The sequence below is a fragment of the Natrix helvetica genome (genome assembly GCF_964273705.1).
Source record: "Natrix helvetica genome assembly, chromosome: 2".
NCBI classification, from domain to species: domain Eukaryota; kingdom Metazoa; phylum Chordata; class Lepidosauria; order Squamata; family Natricidae; genus Natrix; species Natrix helvetica.
Genome location: NC_138552.1, coordinates 277,181,602 through 277,200,887, shown reverse-complemented (window position 1 = coordinate 277,200,887; position 19,286 = coordinate 277,181,602). Strand labels below are relative to the sequence as shown.

The 19,286-nt window shown below is 39.8% G+C and overlaps 1 protein-coding gene across 1 annotated transcript in view; it reads right to left on the bottom strand.

Moving 5' to 3' along the window:
- The window catches only part of SRRM3 (serine/arginine repetitive matrix 3), a 219,489-nt gene that overhangs the window by 35,071 nt on the left and 165,132 nt on the right, over nt 1-19,286 (bottom strand). Inside the window, exons 6-10 of the mRNA XM_081944796.1 lie at nt 15,273-15,353; nt 8,561-8,590; nt 6,865-6,933; nt 3,382-3,417; nt 2,194-2,244 (exon numbers count right to left, since the gene is read on the bottom strand). Coding sequence (XP_081800922.1) covers nt 2,194-2,244; nt 3,382-3,417; nt 6,865-6,933; nt 8,561-8,590; nt 15,273-15,353 — 267 coding nt within the window. The remainder of the gene's footprint in view (nt 1-2,193; nt 2,245-3,381; nt 3,418-6,864; nt 6,934-8,560; nt 8,591-15,272; nt 15,354-19,286) is intronic.

The following is a 19,286-nucleotide window of genomic DNA, read 5'->3' as shown; positions in this document are numbered from 1 at the left end:
TGCTGGTTACCAAATTAAACCATTGTCTGGATTTGCAGAATCCAATGAACCACAAATTAACCAAGCTTGCTGGGTTCACACAGTAAGTCATACAAAAGGAACCTAACCAAAATGTGCAACTGATCTGATTAAGAGTCTTTCAAGAACGCAGCCTGAGTCTATTTTGAAAAAATGATTGTCTTGATACCGCCCATTATCTTGTAAACAAGTTTTTTTTGTAAATTATTGCCCTTACCTTAGAAAACATCTTCCCCCTGGCGATTTGGCAGGCCTCCACCCTTTAGGCCTTTGGCATTTTACCCAGACCTGGCTCTTTACCCAGGCACTGGGATAGAATAGAATAAAAAGAATGAAATGCTGGAGCTGGCTGTGCAGCTTCCCAAAGGGATTATTATAGCACCAGGGTTTAGTTTCATTTTATGAGTGTGTTTTATAGATTTTGGGTTTTACTGTTGTTGTGAGCCGCCTGGACTTGAGCTCTCTACATGCTTCTCAGGTTGTAAAACTGAAATTATTTCTGATATTTATAGGTTTCTACTGTAAATAAAGGGAGAAAAGACAAGTATTCGCTAGACACAGGATCAAAAGGCAATGTCAATGCCCAAAAAGTCATGCACTGCTATTCTGAATTAAAAACTTTCCTACAGGGGTGTTGGGAGGGAGGGTAAATCAGATTCATCTCTCTGGAAGAAAAAGCAAAGTGTTCAAAATGATCTGTCCATCCCCAATTCAATTTTAATTTCCTTCAACTCCCATGAATTTATCAACAGTCTTTATCTTAATTATTCAGAAGTTATTACTTTAATCAGGGATAAGGCAACCTGGAGTTTGTGCTGGTGCATTTCAGGACTCCTGCTCTATTTGATCTTTTAAAAGAGAACTGGAGAATTATAGTTGCAGATAATCCAGCTTTTCCCAGCTTGCTCATTGCAAATGTATTAGAACTGTATTTCCCAATATTTGTGGAAGCTTGTTGTTCTTCTGTTCATACATTTAAATAGTTTTAACATTGTTTTCAGAGTTGCAGTTAACACTGTTATTACCATACACAAGATTAGGTTAACAACTCTTAATGCCTTTTTGGCAATGTTATTACAGTGGGCTCTGGCACTTAGAGCATTAGATATGAGTATTCCAAGGTCCTTGACAGAGTGAGAGTCATCTACAAGGTCGTGTCCACCCAGCTTTTATTTTGTATTCTGATTTTTTTGCCAATGTGTAAGACAGAGCATTTGTTGGTTCAGATTTGAAGTTGCCAATTGTTTGACCATTCTGACACATAGTCAAGGTCTTTTTGAAGGGTAGCAGCATTGTCGGTGGTGTTAAATAGTTTTATATCATCAGTGAAGAGAACACAGTTGCTTGTAATATGATTGCAAAGGTAATTTATATAAAGTATAAAGCAATCTACAGGAATTCCCTTGTGGCCAAACTATGATGAATTCAGACCTGGCCAACAAAGCAAGTGCTTCAGATTAATCATCTTTTCCCTTTCCCTCCCATGTAAAATTAAGTGATATAATCCACTTTCTGATGAATTCCTCCATCTTAGATCTACTTTATAGATCACTGCCAATGGGATGTAACATATACCACAGGTAGATACTCTGCCAACTTTAGAAAGATGCTTTCTAAAGCAATAGTTTGAAGCAGAGACTGAAATCCTTAGAAGGAGACTTCAGCATTTTCTTGCCCTGCGCCATGTGTTGAGCTCACTCCCTTTTGTGATCTGGCAACTTCCATTAAGCTTTATTCCAGTATCAATATCAGCATTGCTACATCTACTAATGCTCCGTTCTCGGAGCCAAGCAACAAGTTAACAGGAAGAAAAACAAATGATTGATGGATTAAAATTGTTTAAATCAGAGATTTATTACAAAAATATTAAGGTTACATAATTTTAAAGGCTGCCTTAAAATAAGCATTTTCCTCCTTTCTGATATATAGGAAAGTGTGCCCCTTCTTGGATGAAGCACTTTCCTTACATCAGAGACAATGCCTCTTGTTAAGTGTGGCATTTTCACTTCCTTCTTCTTTCCACAGGAAGGAATGTTTTTATTAAATGGGGAAAAAACACCAGCCTTATATCACACTTACCACCAAGATGCATTTTATAGATTTCAACATCCTACCCTACCTGCTCTCTAGCTCCAGAAATTCATAAGCATTGCAGACTGACAATTGAAAACTCACCTTTTTCTGTCTTTATTTTTTTCTTTCCTTTTGCTCTTGAGACTTCTGGACCTATAAGAGAGCAGGAAACAAAATATTCAGGAGAAGGAGGAAGAAAGAAGAGAGAGCATGGGTGGGGTAAAACAAACAGAAGGAACAGCCACTTGGATGGGCCTACTGAGTAATTTGCAGATAGTCTCATCCCTTGGCATCTCCTCTTTCTTCATTTATCAAATGCAGCACTCTCTCTCCCCCCATAGCTTATTTTTATCCTAATCCTAACCCTTATGAAACTTCACTTCTCATTGCTCTGCATATGCAGACTTTTTATGTTGCTAAAATGAATGGGGATGTGGGGAGTGTCAGGGAAGGCTGTGTGGGCACAATTTGTGACATGCTATTCTTCCCTTATGGTTAGTTAATGTGGAGCTACTACTCTGGATTTTTATTGGGATATCAAGAACAGATTTCTTGATGAGTTGCTATCACATCACCTGAAGATGCCTTTCTGCCAAATGAAGCAGTTTTCTCACTCTACCAAGCTTTTGAATTTTGAATCACTCAAGTTGATAGATGACCTACAGCTAGTGGTGTGCTAGCACTGGCTTGTACCTGCTCAGGAGAGCCAATTATCAAATTTTGGGGAATTTTGTAAGGTGACTGAAAGTAGAGCTAAGCTATGACACCTAGTGAACCTCAGCATAGCTACAGAAATGGAGGTGGCAGAACTGGTTGTTATACACTTATCAGCACAGGGACTATGGGCTAGGGATTATCTTTGCTATAGTCCCTAGCCTAGCCCATTTCAAAGCAATCTGTATGAATATGGCAGGCTGTTTTAAGACCATCATAGGAAAAAGGGTCAAACAATGAAGCTTAAATTAATATTGTCCTCAAACTGCAAGGCAATTTATTATCTATCTTGGTAACTATAAGCAGACCTTGGCTAAATTAAAAAGCTAAACAGGATTAGAGCTGGCACCTGAACAGGGAAACAGCAGAAAACTGGAAAAGCCTCCCAGAGGAAGGCACTGACCAATCTTCCTGGTGTTATTGCCAATACATGGTTCTTCCATGTAATCACCAGGAATCAGGCTTGATTAGGGCCAGAATTAACATCTATGGACAAAGAAAGGAAAGGGGTGCTAGCTCTGGAGTCCAAAGCAGTGAAAATCAGAAGGGGGAGAAAGCTATACCGTCCGCCCTCACCTGCGCCTCCTCTTCTTATGAGATCCAGATCCAGACCTGACGGGCAACCAACCAGAGGAAAACAAAGGGGAGGGGAAGGGAGAGGGATACATTGTTTGAAACAGAGGATTAATAGCACACCCAATATCAACTGGAAGGTCTAAAAGTTTTTTTTTCTCTACACTGTATTCCATCATATGAAAATACTCTTAAGACAAAAATGGAATCCAAGGTAGAGACAGTGTAAACGTGGCAACATTGACTCTTAATGACTGAAATTTCTATAGGAAGCTTTAGCCTTCACTCAGAAGGGTGTACCATTTAATTGTATTATTTAACTATTTCTCTGTGTTGGTCTGGGTGTGGGGTGAGAGAGAGAGAAAGAGAGAGGAAAGGAGGGAGGGATCGTGCAAGCTTTGGCTATCTTATAATATTTTACCTTTTTTCCCTTATACTGTATAATAACTATTTTTTAAAAAAAACCTGGGTGGTCATTTGTCTACTGAGATTCTCAGTCATTTATTTATTTATTTATTATTTATTTATTTATTTATTTATTTATTTATTTGAACTTGTTAGTAGCCCCCTCTCCCCACAGGGACTCGGGGCGACGTACAAAAGCAACAATCAAAACAATATCATATAGTATCATATAGAGGAGGTAAAAATAAATAAATAAATTACAGTGCTTAGAAAAAGTTAAAACCACAATAACATTAAAAATTTAAAAACTAAAATTAACAGTTAAAAAATGACCAAGGGGTGGAGAAGCTGTACAGTTATGCCAGGCCGGCTAGTCGAAACAGGTAGGTCTTCAGTTTCATACGGAAGGAGCGGAGGTCGGTTGTTGTCCTAATGTCTGGGGGGAGGTCATTCCAAAGGGTAGGGCCCACCACAGAGAAGGCCCTACTCCTGGGCACCGCCCTCTGACACTCTCTGGAGGATGGCACCTGGAGGAGTCCCTCTCTGTGTCAGCGAATGGGTCGCAGGGATGTATGGGGCAGGACACGATCCCGCAGATCGTGGTTGTCCCAAAGACGCTTTTTCAAAAGGCAACTGGATTTTATTTTTTTTCCTTGAAGACATTTCACTTCTCATCCAAGAAGCTTCTTCAGTTCTGAAGCTTTTGAAGAACTTCTTGGATGAGAAGCAAAACATCTTTTTTAAAAACTCCAGTTGCCTTTTGAAGAAACACCATTGGGAGAGTGGTTATTTGTTTCCCTAATATTGCCAGCCCTTCAGTCTATTCCTGCCTTCCCTGATCTAGTGTTTTTTGGGTAAGTTAATGCACCTTCTAAAGATGCTGTCCCAAACTGTTAAGGAACTTTTCAGGAACTTTTCTGAGTTTTTGGTATTAGTGGGTCCTTTAGCTGTTTTAGTTGTTCGGAGGCTAAATCAGTATCTTTTTCCTTAGTGAATTTGCTTCAGCATTGAGTTACAGCATTTCTTCAAAACAGGGATACATAATTTCTTCCAATAAGTCCTACATGTATACAGTATTTTTCTGCATGCAACATTGTAAATAAATTATTATGTATAGTTTAGTTGTATAAAGTGTCTATGTATGTGTGTACATACAACACACAGAGAGAGAGAGTCTAAATCCAAAGTGTGAATATTAAAAGAGAATATTTTGACAAACTGCACTAAAACCAAAACTTTATGAGTGTCATAAAAGCATTAAAAAGAATAAAAGCATTTTATTCACTTGATTGTGATTCAGGCACTTGGCAATCAATATGCATTTTGACAGTTGCAGCATCCTGGGGCTCACATGATCTCCATTTGTGATATTCTCAGCCAGCTTCCAACAAGCAAAGTCAATGGAGGAAGCGGGATTCACTTAATGATCATGGTTTAAAAAAAGTTTGTAAAATCAGGTGTGGCCACATGATGACCCAATGATCACATGGCTTAGTGACTGAAGTTCCAGTGCCAACTGTGGTCATAAGTCAAGGACTACCTGTAGCATAATTTGAATGGGAGTGAATTTTGGTTTTTTGCTGCCATCTGTCATAGCCAAAGACCAGAAGTCCTTTTAATTTCCCAATAACAAATTTCACTAGAAGGCATAAATTTTCATGATTTACAGCACAATGCATCGGATGCACAGAGTGGCTAAACTGCTGTAAGTTTTACGCTGGGTTGGTGGAGGAAGGAGAAGAGAAGGCTGTTGTGCAGGATACACATTAGACAGTCAGGTTACCAATATATTATGTATATTATTCAGATGGCCTTTTAAAGTTTAAGAAAGAAGATAAGAACTTTATTTGTAAGATTTATAAAGTACAAACAATTCTATCCGTATCCAAGCCTGACAAATTTCTTTCAAACCAAGATGAATTCTTGCTAATTTGGCTAAACTGGAATTCTGTTCTCAAAATGCACAATTTAAATGGGACAGACTTATTTTTGCTGCTTAATCCCAAATGGTATTCAATTTCAATTTATTAGCGCTTATAGACCGCCCCCTCTCCCGAAAGGGACTCGGGGCGGTGTACAGTCCATGTCAAAGAACAAAATTAAAACAATTAAAATTACAAATGGACAGTATATATATACAACTATAAAATAGATGGATAAGAGGAGGATAAAAGATGTGCAGGACTGTATTGCTAATAAATAATTAAAATAAAACAGACATTAAAATCCCAATACCCAATAAAATTAAGTCTACAAAATAATCCCCTTAAAAACCAGTAAAAATATAAATGCCAGGAGACAGGCGTTGAAGTTATGCCAGGCCAGCCAGTCGGAACAGGTGAGTCTTTAGTTTCTGCCGGAAGGAGCGGAAGTCGGTGGTGGTTCTAATGTCGGGGGGGAGGTCATTCCAGAGGGTTGGGCCCATCACAGAGAAGGCCCTACTCCTTGGCGTCGCCCGCTGGCATTGCCTAGCGGACGGCACCAGGAGAAGCCCCTCCCTGTGAGAGCGAATTGGCCGCTGGGATGTATGTGGGAGGACGCGATCCCGCAGGTAACTGGACCCTATGCCATGGAGCGCTTTAAAGATGGTGGTCAAAACCTTGAAACGCACCCGAAAGACCACAGGCAGCCAGTGCAGCTCGCGCAGGAGCGGTGGGAGTACCTGGTACTCCCCATGACTGCCCGCGCGGCTGCGTTCTGGACTAGCTGCAGTCTTCGGGCGCGTCCCAAGGGAAGCCCCATGTAGAGAGCATTACAGTAGTCCAGGCGAGACGTCACGTATTGTCTCCTCTCTGGAGTAACTGGATACACTGATCGATGTAGGCCAGAGTTTCTCAATATCAGCAACTTTCCTATGTTTGGATTTTAACTTGCAGACTTCTCCAGCCACCTGAGAAGTTCTGGGAGTTGAAATCCACACTTAAAATGGTTGACGTTAAAAATTCTAGGCTAGGCCAATGCTTCCTTTGCTATCCTCAATCTTGCTTGGAGAATAAACTATACCTGTTGACTACTTTCCTTTTAACTGAAGATACATGACAATGTGCTTAGCCACTCAACAAAAATAGCCAAATAGATTACCTGTCTCTCCGGTGTTTTTTTCCACTTTTCTTCTTCTTCTCCTTCCGAACTGGGGAAGAACTACCCCCACTGTAAGTAATAAGAAGTATCAGATGTTAGTTAGTAAAAGGTAGGAAGGAAGAAACGCAGCCAGGGGCTGATTAAGTCTTATGCATTCCTAATATCCTGAGTGGGTGGGAAAGCTGTACTTTTGGAATCTGGGAAAATGGAGGGACAGACCCACTCTCTTTCTCAGTCTCTGTCTCATGTATGTCCTGCACTCATCGCATGGGTATTGGGTTTTTTTTTTTTGTTAGTTCTGAGCAGGACTTTTCAATCTTGGCAACTTTAAGATATGTGGATTTCAACTCCCAGAATCCCCCAGCCAGCTGATTCTGAGTATGAAGGATAAAAAGTATATTCTATAAAGTGCTTCTTCTCTTTTAAGAATATATTTTGGTATTACACTGCCAGAATGCTCAGTCATCATAGGAGTTACAGTTCCCAAGGCAAGAAGAAGGGCACCAAGTTAGGGTAGATGAATGACCACAGACAACATGAATACACACAATCACAGAAACGCATAGATGTACACAAAATTCTCAAGTAGTGAAGTCTAGGTTGGTGGGATGTTAAAAAGGCAAGATGGCAGGAGCGTCACAATGCGAGTCCTACTTCTTTTGTACATGCGGATGTGCATGCAAAACAGACAGGGCTTGCATTGCCATGCACCATCTGCCATCTTGCCTTTTTAGACACGCACATGCCACCATGGCCTTGGACAACCGTTGGGTCACTGATGACAAACCACAACATTTTGAGTAACACATGAGTGTTTGTCAATGCCCAACAACAACTATTCTCAAAACCACACAACATTCTTGTGTGCTTTTTGGAACTCTGCAGGCCTCATAAGGTGTGCTCTTGCATAGTCTATGGGCTTTCTGGAAGTCATAAAAAAGGGCTGTGTGCTTGCATGTCCAGAGTCTCCAGAAATCATGTGAAAACAAAGCATTCTCTGCAGCTGAAGACCTGATGTGACCCAGGGTAGCCTTATGTAGGTCTCAGGGGCTTGTCAATAGAAAGAAAACATTGCCTGAGAGTAAGTGGTATATAACAGATCCTGAGCTCTGTGGAAAATCTCATGCATCTTGGGGAACAGCATAAGGTTCTGAGAGGCTGCGATAGTGCTAGGACTGAAGTTGAGTTCCACCATTCAAAGGATTGGAGGGAGGGGAAAAGATGGGTGGGAGAAGATTTGTTTAGAGACTCTAGTCCTAGTTCTAGCTTGATACCTAATCTGTAAGGGAAAATAACATATAAGAATTCTTTTGTAATCATCTCATTAGGCCATGCAGTTCTAGGAAATACTTTCCCCATTCAAGAGGAATAGGATTTGCACTTTCCTCTGAAAGTATACTGCTTTTTGCAAAAGATAAATGGCTTCACAAAAGTTGAGAGAGAATGTATAGTTATATGTAGGTATGTTTTCTGCAAGGACAAGAAAATTAAAGGGTACAAATGAAAGGATACCAACTGAAACCAAAGGGCCATATTAATCAATAAAAGAATTCTCAGTTAGTTTTAAAAACCTCGGAAAGAGCCAGGAGCAAATAATTTTGGACAGGATTTTTGCATCCAGATTTCATATTGCTGGGGGGGGGCAGGGAAGCATGACATCAATTATGTTGCCCACCCCCAAAAACCTGAGACTCACCTATGCTCTGATCCAGGTTTCCTTTTTTTGCTGAAGTTGCAAAACAGAAACAGACAAAGCAGATATTAAGGAAAATCTCTTCATAAAGAGAATTTGGGAAAGGGACCAGCTTCTAAAATCGGATTTGTCATAAGATGGGAATTTCTCTTTCTCTCACCATCCCCACAGGTTCTATTTATAAACTTTCTGCAAGTTCTGTCATCCTGCATGAGCTCTGAATAAACCCATGAGTATCTAAAGAATCTCAGATTTCCTGAACAAGATATTAGTTCACATTGAGGTGGGGGGGGGGAGAGGCTTTTTTTTCCAGAGAAGCTCTGGATCCTCTTTGACAGAGATCTTTAGAGATACATAAGGATTTTGCAGCATTGCTAACGGACAAAGCATAAAATACTGACATGCAAAGTAGCCAATTATATTTTAGTCTAATTTTTGTATGAACCCAATCAATTATTCAGTTTTCAATACATAAGGTGACCAACTGTCCTCCTTTAGGGAGGACAGTCCTTCTTTTGTAAGTTTTGTCCTCCCTCGAAAAGTGTCCTCCTACATGTCCTCCTTTTCGATATTTGAAGACTAATCTGTTGCGCGTTATGTGACATATTTGTATTTGACATGACAATTCGTCAAGGCTCGGTATAGTGCAGTATAAGATGCGATTATGAGACGCATGCGCTCCACATGGGAGACCTTGAGAGAGAGCGTCATGTGCAAGTGGCTTTGTTTACTTCTTACCGAAACATGACACGGCACATACACACGCAGTAGACTGAGATTGAGATTGAATGTTGATACTCTAGCTGCAGCACTTGCCATAAAATTCAATATGAAGGATATTTCTTGTTCAGATATTTCCAATATATTGTTAGAAAATGATATATTGACAAAAAATATTAATTCAATGGAAAAGTACTCATTTAAATAATAATTAACAGGCATGTAAGCATAATTACAATATAAAATGTTACAAATGTTTTTATTATGCATATATCATATTTTAGTGTATTATTGTTGCAATGAATAAAATATTTCTTTTATTTACGATATTTTTTTCCAAATTTATTTGTCCTCCTTTTCATTGCAAAAAAGTTGGTCACCTTACAATACAGCATGTGCAAATGCTGGAACTTGAACTAAAATCATGGGTTTTAGTTATCCATGGGAAAGTGCAACATATAAGCATAGCCAATCTAGAAGACTTTAGCTACTTAATTATTTAATATCCTACACTTTTCTCCAAGAAGCTCAAGGAATTCTAACAATTAACTGAAAACCACTTCCTGAACATTAGGAATCAGAATGTGTGTCATATCTGATATTAATGGAAGGTTTAGTGCCATCTAGTGCTCGAAGGGAGATATAATAAGAAACTATCCTGCCAAAAAGTAAGGGAAACATGACACTCAAGTCTTCCTCTGGATTCATCAGGTCAGACCTATATTTCATCCAATTGAAGACCAGTCAGGTGCCACTATAATTTATTTCCTTGCCCATGGTTCAGGGTCATTTCTTTTTTAACAAAAGTTATTTGTTTAACTTAATATTGCTTTTGTATGGTTAGCACTAAGAATGAGCATTTATCAGGTCATTCATTAGGAGGTTATAATTTGAAGGATCATCATACAGCAGGTAGTGTATGTGCTCAGAAGGAACTTTAAAAATGCCTAAGAATTTAGGAACCAACAGGGAGTTACATTTTGCAAATCTTCCTTAAAAAATGCTTTAATCTGCATTTGACTAGTTAATGTGTAGATTGAAACATGGTTGTCACATTTTACATTTCCTAACCATTGGAGGAAGAGAAGATTAAAAGCTGTTAAAATGGTTAAAAGAGTTGTTTAAATGTGAAAGGGAAAAGAATGACAAATACATCACTGCTATAAATGCTCAAGGTCTTTTTAACATCCCTGGAGAGACCTGAAGGAGGGACCTGAAGGGAAATTTTAATTGAAACATGCTGTTCCCCATCCCCTTCCATTTCTCCACTTTTTCCTCACTTCATGCTGCATCAATATATATTTTTTAATCCATTGTTTTTGTTCTTTGAAGCCACTAACCCAATATAATGGAATGTGTGTAGAAACCCCACTAACTCGTGGTATTACATTCTTGCTTTCCTGCCCAGAATGAAAACTGTTCATCCCTTCAATCATTTCAAATTCTGAAACATTGTATTTCTGGACAGAGCTTCCCTGTGAGGATTGAGGGCAGCGAGACTAAAGGCAAAAAGTTAAGATCATGGTTGCAACTATATAATCAAATCCATCAACCTTTTTGACACCCTCTCCCCTGTGATATCCCGTGTGAGGCAATTGCTCCTAAAAGCTTTGCCAATCCTTATAAAATATCTTAGTTCACCTGTGAGGCAGCCATTTTGCCTTTGTCAAAAGAGACATTCCGGGTTTCTCTTACTTTGAGTGATTATTTACTGCTTTCACCAAAATGGTTAGACAAATCTAGTTGGCTTAGCAGACACCAAACAAGCAAGCGTCATAAAAGAAGCAGAGTGAAGAGAAGAGCACAAGCAGAGAACCTGGAAGATTGGTGGGAAGAAGGAAAGGAAATGGGTGTTCCTGCTCCTTGGTCTACATTGCCTCTTACAGCGGCTGCAGTTCACTATCAGGCTGGAGATATTACCAAATGAGCAGCCATTCATATTTTAAAAAATCTGTGACACAGGAGCAGGCTGGTCTTTACATTAGGTGGGAGAATCTGGGGGTGTCAGCTGTGTCTGTGATATCCTCACTATCTCATTTTGATCCATTTCATTCTGATGTATGGGGCCCCAGCCTTAATTTGCATCCCGAAGATCAGGGACACTGCTGCCTAAAAATATCCAAGAATTGGGGAATTTCTTCCTGATGGCTAGTAAAACTGAAAAAAATATGCAAAAATGAAATGTGATATGATAGCAGTGTTCCAATATCTCAAGGGCTGCCACAAAGAAAAGAGGGTAAACTTATCCTCCAAAATACCTGAAGGCAGGACAAGAAGCAGTGGATGGAAACTAATCAAGGAGAGAAGCAACCTAGAACTAAGGAGGAAATTCCTGACAGTGAGAACAATTAACCAGTGTTAATTGGCTTGCCTCAGAAAGTTGTGGTGGGATATGAACCTGGTTTACAGGATCAACTCAGCATATGCCAGAACACATAATGTTCCAAGGGAAGTACACGTTAAATTTCTTAGGAAGACCACGAGGGATGAGGTTTTGGGAGCCCAAAGGGGGGGATCACTAAAATATAAAGATAAAGAAATTGCCATTCTTAAACAAATTCCGAAAAAATAAGAGATAAGAGGAGGAAGTATTCATTCTTATTAAAGAAATTATATAACAAAGGAGTTTGGTTTAGATGGTTATTGCCAGAAGGAATGTTGATCTTCTGGGAGGGAAACAGAATCAGAATCAATACAGTTGTGGAGGCAGAGGCCTTCATGAAAAAACACAGTGCCCTACTAGAGGATGAAACCATAAGAAGTAGTGAAAAAGGTGATAATACACAAGATATGAGGGAGGGAGGGGCTGTGGCTCCGCCAGAGGACAGGGGGGAGGGAGCAATATTGAAAAGACTCAGGTCACAAAAATAAATGTATTTGAAATATCATTGTAATTGTTGATATATTAGAAAGTGGCAAAAGAGATGATTGAACATATGGTTGATACAATGTATAACAAGATGCTGTTTCTGCTTATCTTTTATCTTTTGTTTTTTTCTCTCTGTAAAAGTTGTGAGATTGGGAGAGATTTCTACCTTCAGCACGATGTAGCTGCCAATTTTTTTTTTATGTCCACCTACCCTTCCCTATAAATGTTTAAAAACCAATAAAATTCTTTTTTAAAAAAAAGAAAGTTGTGGGTGTTCCATCACTGGAGTTTTTGAAGAAGGGATTGGACAACCATTTCTCTGAAATGGCATAGGGACTGCTTGGGCAGGGGGTTAGACTGGAGGACCTCTTGGGTCTCTTCCAGCTCTGTTATTCTGTTATTCTTTCTATGATCATGTATATCCATCCAATCAAGTCCAAAGGAAGTCCAGAATGATATAGGATCTCCTGTCATGGCAGCAAGTTGGACAAAAAGACCGCTAAGGTCCCTTCCCACCCTTTTATTCTATTCTATACATTTCCCTCACGTATTTGCATCATGATCTAATGGAATGAGATGCTTCACTGCAGCCTTCCTGCCTCTGCCCCCCCCCCCACCTTTGAGGTTTTGGAACAGCCATTCCTGGAATTCTCAATTAGCAAACACATCCAGAAGTCAACAGCTGGAGGAAGGATGGAAACATTTTAGAAACAAAGATAAACTGTCTGGTTCTGTAGGTAATTTCTTAGTCTTCATTCACAACTGCTCCTGTTACCATGCCTTCTTCAATGGGTGTGAATCATTTTTAGTGCAAAGACCATCATGCTCAATTGTACAGGGAGCCTCCTAAAGTCCATCTCTCTCTGACACAAGGCAACAAGGCCAGATAATCCTTTGGCAGCATCTTCACAGAGGTCTAACCATTGTCAGATGCTACTGATGCAAGAGGTTTTGCTCTCTGAAGCAAGGGTGAGATAGTGTACACCCTCCCCATTCCCTTTACTGAAGGCCTTTTGACTGACAACTGAACCCTAATGAATTTGTATAAAGTGAAATTTATCAGGCAGAAAAGCAAGGCTCTGACAATTGAGTAGCATTTTTGCCTAAAGCTGATGGCAGCAAGCTAGTTTAGGAGATAAAGGCTCTGTTCTCAATAGGCAGAACAGCTTGGGAAGATAAAAATCATCTAGACTGCTCATTCCTGTTGTCTCCTAACATTTATGCCTCAGGTGATTGCTTTCCTTTGCTTCTATATAGCCACAAAAATGGGTGAGGATGGACAGTCCAGATGGGGGAAAGGGGAACCAATTGCCCTTTCATGGGGCCTACAAGGAAACCTCTCCAAGTCCTTCACTACCTTCAGCCACCTGGTGGTCTTCCTACTCCAAAATATATCTTTTTAATTGAAAAAAGTTTATTTGGCAAGGGGGGATGGGATGTTGTCATTTCAGTTTTGAAACAGTTTCAAAGGTAGAGTTTTCTCAAGGAGTGGAGTAGAAAAGGGAAGGATTCAGTCTCATTTTGCTCCATTTTCTTGCAACATTTGTATGTGTGTTGTTAATATTAATGCTACCAGTTCCGGCTGCAAAAAACCAGATGAGCCCTTGATGGTAGTAAAAAGATACAGAATACTCTAATTCTTTATTGCCACCTGGTGATTATCTTGATTTATGCAGCCTCGAGCTGGTAACTCTATTAATGTGAATGCTCAAAACAATGAACCATTTAATATTATAACTGGCTTGCGCACAAGATGGCGACCCAAAAGTCTATTTATATTCTCTAGATATAAGTGTGTGTGTATTTATTTATATTTCTATAGCAATCTGTCTCAGCCAACGACTTTGGGCGGTTCACAATTCAAAACATATATTACAATTAAAATTTAAAAACATTTTAAAACAATTAAAACAGTAAAAAGAATTAAAATACCTAATTCGAAATACATACAAAAGAAGGTATCTGGCCTCTTAGCAATATACCCAGGAGGCAGGGCCCTTGGCACATGTTGTGCCCAAGAGTCAGGAGCATAGCCAGGTTTTTAATGCTTTATGGAAGGCTAACAGGGTTGAGTCCATTCTAATCCCCAAAGGGAGGCTGCTCCACAGGGGCCACTGCAGAAAAAGCTTGCCTTCTAGTCCTTGTCAGCTGACATTATTTGGCTGACAGGATCATGTGATGTGAGAAAGAAATGCTGCTTAAGGAATGGTCAGATAAGAGAGGACAGAGTCTGAAGCCACATAATGGGTGGAGAAAGGGGCTCAGAAGGGACTCTCCCTAACTTCTCAGGCTGTGAAGGAGATGGCAGGAGATTTGTACTTTCAGGCATGCAAGATTTTGTAAATATAGTTTTACAATAAAGTAGAACTAGCTCATCTAGTTATGTTTCCTGTCTGGTTTACCTGGGAAGGCTGACAATAGATAAAATTATATTGAATCAGACATCATCCAATTTTTCCAGCTAAGGGAGGTGGCTTTTTGCCAGATTCAGGCTCTAACATCTCCTTAACTTCCTTAACCCATGCTGTCAAGATCCTTTAACCTTGGCAACGATGACTTCCCTAGATCATTGGGAAGTTGTAGTCCATTGCATCTGGAGAGTATCAGGTCAGACAAGGCTATCAAATCATTGATTCATCTAGCCGAGTGATTCTTAATCTGTGGCCCTGGATCACTGGGGAGCCGCAATGTCATTACAGGATGTACGTGAAGGCTTGAAGAAATGTTATGGTTTAAATCTTGAGTTAAGTCTTGGGGATCCATAGCCATGGACCATGGCCACAAAAGGAGGGGGTCTATGGTGGAGAAAAGGTTGAGAACCAATGATCTAGCCTATTATATAGTAGAATATTCTACTTGGCAGCAGTGTAAGACTATTTTTGATGCAAAATGCAAACAAGCAATAGATGGTAATACAGAGATACAGAAAACTCTCTTTCCTGCCATCTAAGAATCATTCTGATTATTTCAGCCTAGATCTGGAAGCCCTTGGTATAGATCTAATTAGAGACATCAGGAATCACACTTAGAATTTTCTGCATAAATGCATGAATGAAGCAGCTCGATTGGATAGCCCCTGATTCAATTCATAGACTTCCAGACATCAGTCCCATTAAAGAGACTCACCGGTTTCGCCTGTGACCTGATTTTTTTTTCTTTTTCTTCTTTGGTGGTGGAGAGGTGGAGCTACTAGATTGTCTCTTCAGCCTAAGGAAGAAGTAAACAGAAGACACTCAGTCATTTCTTTAACAATTTCTCACAGCAGAAGAGAAGACATGTCTGAATCTGAACTGCACCACTTTACAGTGTACAATAAAGTGGTACCACTAATGACTAAATACTCATCTGTATAACCACCAATTCATTTCTTGACATGCTTATTGATTTTATTTTCATTTGGAAGTCTATCACTTTTGTGATCCTTTCCCCACACTAATTACAGGACTTTATAGTTGTAACTATAGTTGTAACTCGAGGACTACATGTAGTGTCAGTCAGCATACAACAATGGTTGAATCAAGACAAAAGAGAGCTCTGGCAATCCCAGAAGAGTAAAAAGAGAGTTCTCCAACATTTTAAGAGCAAAGACAAAAATGATAATATCTGTTTTATAATAAACTTTAGATACATAAAATGAAAACAGCTGCATAAGCCAAAAAAATGCATTTCTTGATTTTAGAAATATGTGTTTGCAATGGTTGAAAATATATCTTCATTTGTGAGCTGTGGTGGTGGGGCAGAGATTAGAATGTGGTATTGTAAGATAACTCTGCCCATAATCAAGAGTTCGATCCTGACCGGCTCAAGGTTGACTCAGCCTTCCATCCTTCTGCTATCAATAAAATGAGGACCCAGATCATTGGGGGCAATATGCTGACTCTGTAAACTATCCAGAGAGTGCTATAAAGCACTAAGGCACAGTATATCAGTCTAAATGATATTGCTATTGCTATCTTTGCCTCTATTATTTCAAGCAAAAGGAGATGCTTGTACACTTGAAGACCCTCAGTTGATGGATTTAAGCTACCTCTAGGAAAGGTCCCCCTGCCTTCACTTATGGAATAGTCTCTTGAAAGACGTACATATTGTATTTAGTGTTAGCATTTATCATTGTTTCAAGCTTTCATATATATAAAAACTTAATTATTTCCTAATTATTTCTTGTTTGCTGCTCCAAATGATGCATCAGAATGGAAGCAAAAGAGAATTGTTTAACATAAACATGCCTCTGTGGGTGTGTGTTTGTGTATCAGAGGGTGTCTGTGACAACAGCATTTTTATAGTATTTTGTCTGGGTGATATGGATAGAAATTAAAACCATAAAATAGAGAAATGGAAAATGAAGGTAAGATTAAAAACAAATTAAAAGAGCCGTGAAACTAAGCCAGCAACAGTAGAGCCCAGGTATGTATACCACTTAATAAATAAAAGTGGGTCCCTTTACAGGGAGTACAGATATGATGACTTCATTTATTTCACAAAAAGGGTCTTGTGTGTCTATTTCTTCATATCACCATGAGGGATAAATCAGAAAATGACCTGAATTAAATAGAAAGCTCAGTATTGTCAGGGCCTTTTCCATACAGAATTAACTGTCGGGTAAAATTATTGGTCCTTAAAATTGCTGAATGCAGAATCCTAAAATTATACATTAGATTCACACAACTCTCTACAGTAGAGAGCTTCCCTAAAGGGAAAAGGGAAACAAATCACAAGTACAGTGTTCGCAGCATAATATTATCCAAAATCCCATTTTATAGCTTTATGCAATAACCCAGTGATGGCTAACCTTTTTGGTGCCGAGTGCCCAGCAAACCCCCAAAATGCAATGTGAATGCCCCCTGTGCATGTGCCTCCCGTGCATGTGCCCTGCCCCCCTCTGCAAACGCATGTGCCCCCGTGCATTCACGCACATCCCCTGTGCACACCATGGCCCATTTTCGGCTTCCAGGTTGATGCAGGAGGCTTTCCAGATGCAAAACAGGGTGCGGGGGATGTGTGCCATGCAAGGGTATCCCCAAAATGCAATGCCAGTACCCCTGCACATAAGGAGCAGAGACCCGAAGACTAGATGGCTGGCAGGAGGTGTACACTCATGCACGGTGGAGCTGGGCTGGGGCAACAGTTGGAGTGCCCACAGAGAGGGCTCTGCATGCCACCTATGGCGCGTGTGCCATAGGTTCGCCATCATGGCAATAGCCTGTTTTGCACAACATTCTACAGTCATGACTAGTTGCCATAATATCCCGAATCACAAAATGTTCAACTTCATTTTAGCATTGTTTGAATTGGAAAGGCCTTCAAAGATCATATGCTCTAACCCCTGTCAGTTACTAACTAATCACTGCAGCATCCTTGGGATTATTTGATCATCCATCCTGAAAACTCCATAGCAAAGGTGAGGCTGGGGCCATCTCATGTGTTGGAAAGTTAAACTATTTTGTCTTGCAATTTGCTTTGGAATGTTTGGGAGCAAAAAGTGGCGAATTGATGATATATTTTTTTCTTACTAGAAAAGGAGAAGGGAAAAGATCCAAGGAAGGAAAAGGGTTGATGTTTGGGAGTAGAGGGAGAGGGAGAGGGAGAGGGAGAGGGAAAGGGAAAGGGAAAGGGAAAGGGAGAAGAAAAGAAAAAAAGAAAAGAAAAAAGAAGAAAAAAAAAGAAAAAAGAAAAGAAAAATCAGATGTAGTGTTGAGGAAATTCCAAAAGCATCTTTAGGTTTGGTCAAAAACTGTGTGGTGATCGCAATAGTGTGATGCAAACAGACAGATGATAAATAGATAGACAGACAGACAGGCAAGAGAACTTCAATTGCACCATCATCTTGGCTTTTTTCACCACACCCTGCAGACATCCCTGATGAATTCTCTTAAATTCGTTAGTCTGCAATAATGAAAAGAAGTCTTACAGAATCAGTATAGAAAGTAGATATAAATCAGGCAGTGTATGTAGAGATTCTCAGTCATCCAGGTCATGGTTGTCCCAAAGCAGTGGTGGATTGCTAACCGGTTTACTATCGGTTCGCTCGTGATTGTGCTCACTCTCGCGCAACGTTTCTGCACATACGCAGATGCGTCTGGGCAGGTGGGCGGAGCCTTCCGCTGCCGGCACTACTGGTTTTACTGAACCGAGCCGAACCAGAAGCAACTCACCTCTGTCCCAAAGGTGCTTTTTCCTTGTTTTTTTTTTCTTTTGAAGATGTTTGCTTCTCATCCAAGAAGCGTCTTCAGCTCTGACAGCTCCCCACCCCGCTTCCATTCCCCACTATCCTGTCAGAGCTGAAGTAACTTCCTGGATGAGAAGCAACATGTCTTCAAAAGAAAAAGCAAGAAATTCCAGTTGCCTCCTGAAAAAGCACCTTTGGGGAACTTCAAGTGGCTTGAAGTTATATTTTTGGTTACGTTTGTACAATTTATTCCCCGTTCAAATTCTTTGGCATTGGAAGCCTGTCCCTACTAAAGCATAGCAGAGATGCATAAATATTATCCCTTTTAGCTGCGTACAACATGCGAGCCTGACCTGGTTAAAAATCTAGCAGCCACTTTGCATGAATCTTTGTTTGTTTCTTTTGGGTCTTAGCATGTTGTGCAAACCTAGCTTGTTTAGTTCATTCATCTTCAATGCTGTATAATCAGGTTATTCATAAAGTGTGGAACCACCTGCACAGTATGTAAATTAATGTGGCCTTTGGGGGATTAATCAGCCCATTGCAGTCTAGTCCCCTGAGTGCTGTCAACTTTGACACAGATCTGACAATAAAAAAAAGATTATTTGTTTTGGCCAGGGAGGAAGAGTTTCTAACCCAGTCTAAAATAAACAGTGGTGCCTTACCAGAGAGATGCATAAAAAAGACACATCTGGGTATTCTGAACATGAGTGGACAGTCCAGAGAAAAAGGGTAAAATATAATTGAGAATTTAGAGGGTTTTATCTTGACATATGGGACATCTACTGTGGGGGATAAAAAAATTCAAGATGGCAACTATAGTGTCAGGGAATTGTGCAGCAAGTGTCCAAATGAAGTCAGAGATGCTGACAAGAACTTGTAGTTTTATATAAATAAATATATGTTACATCTATATTTACAGCAAACAAAATAGCTGGGCTAACAGGAGCATTATGAGGTAAATCACAGAGCAT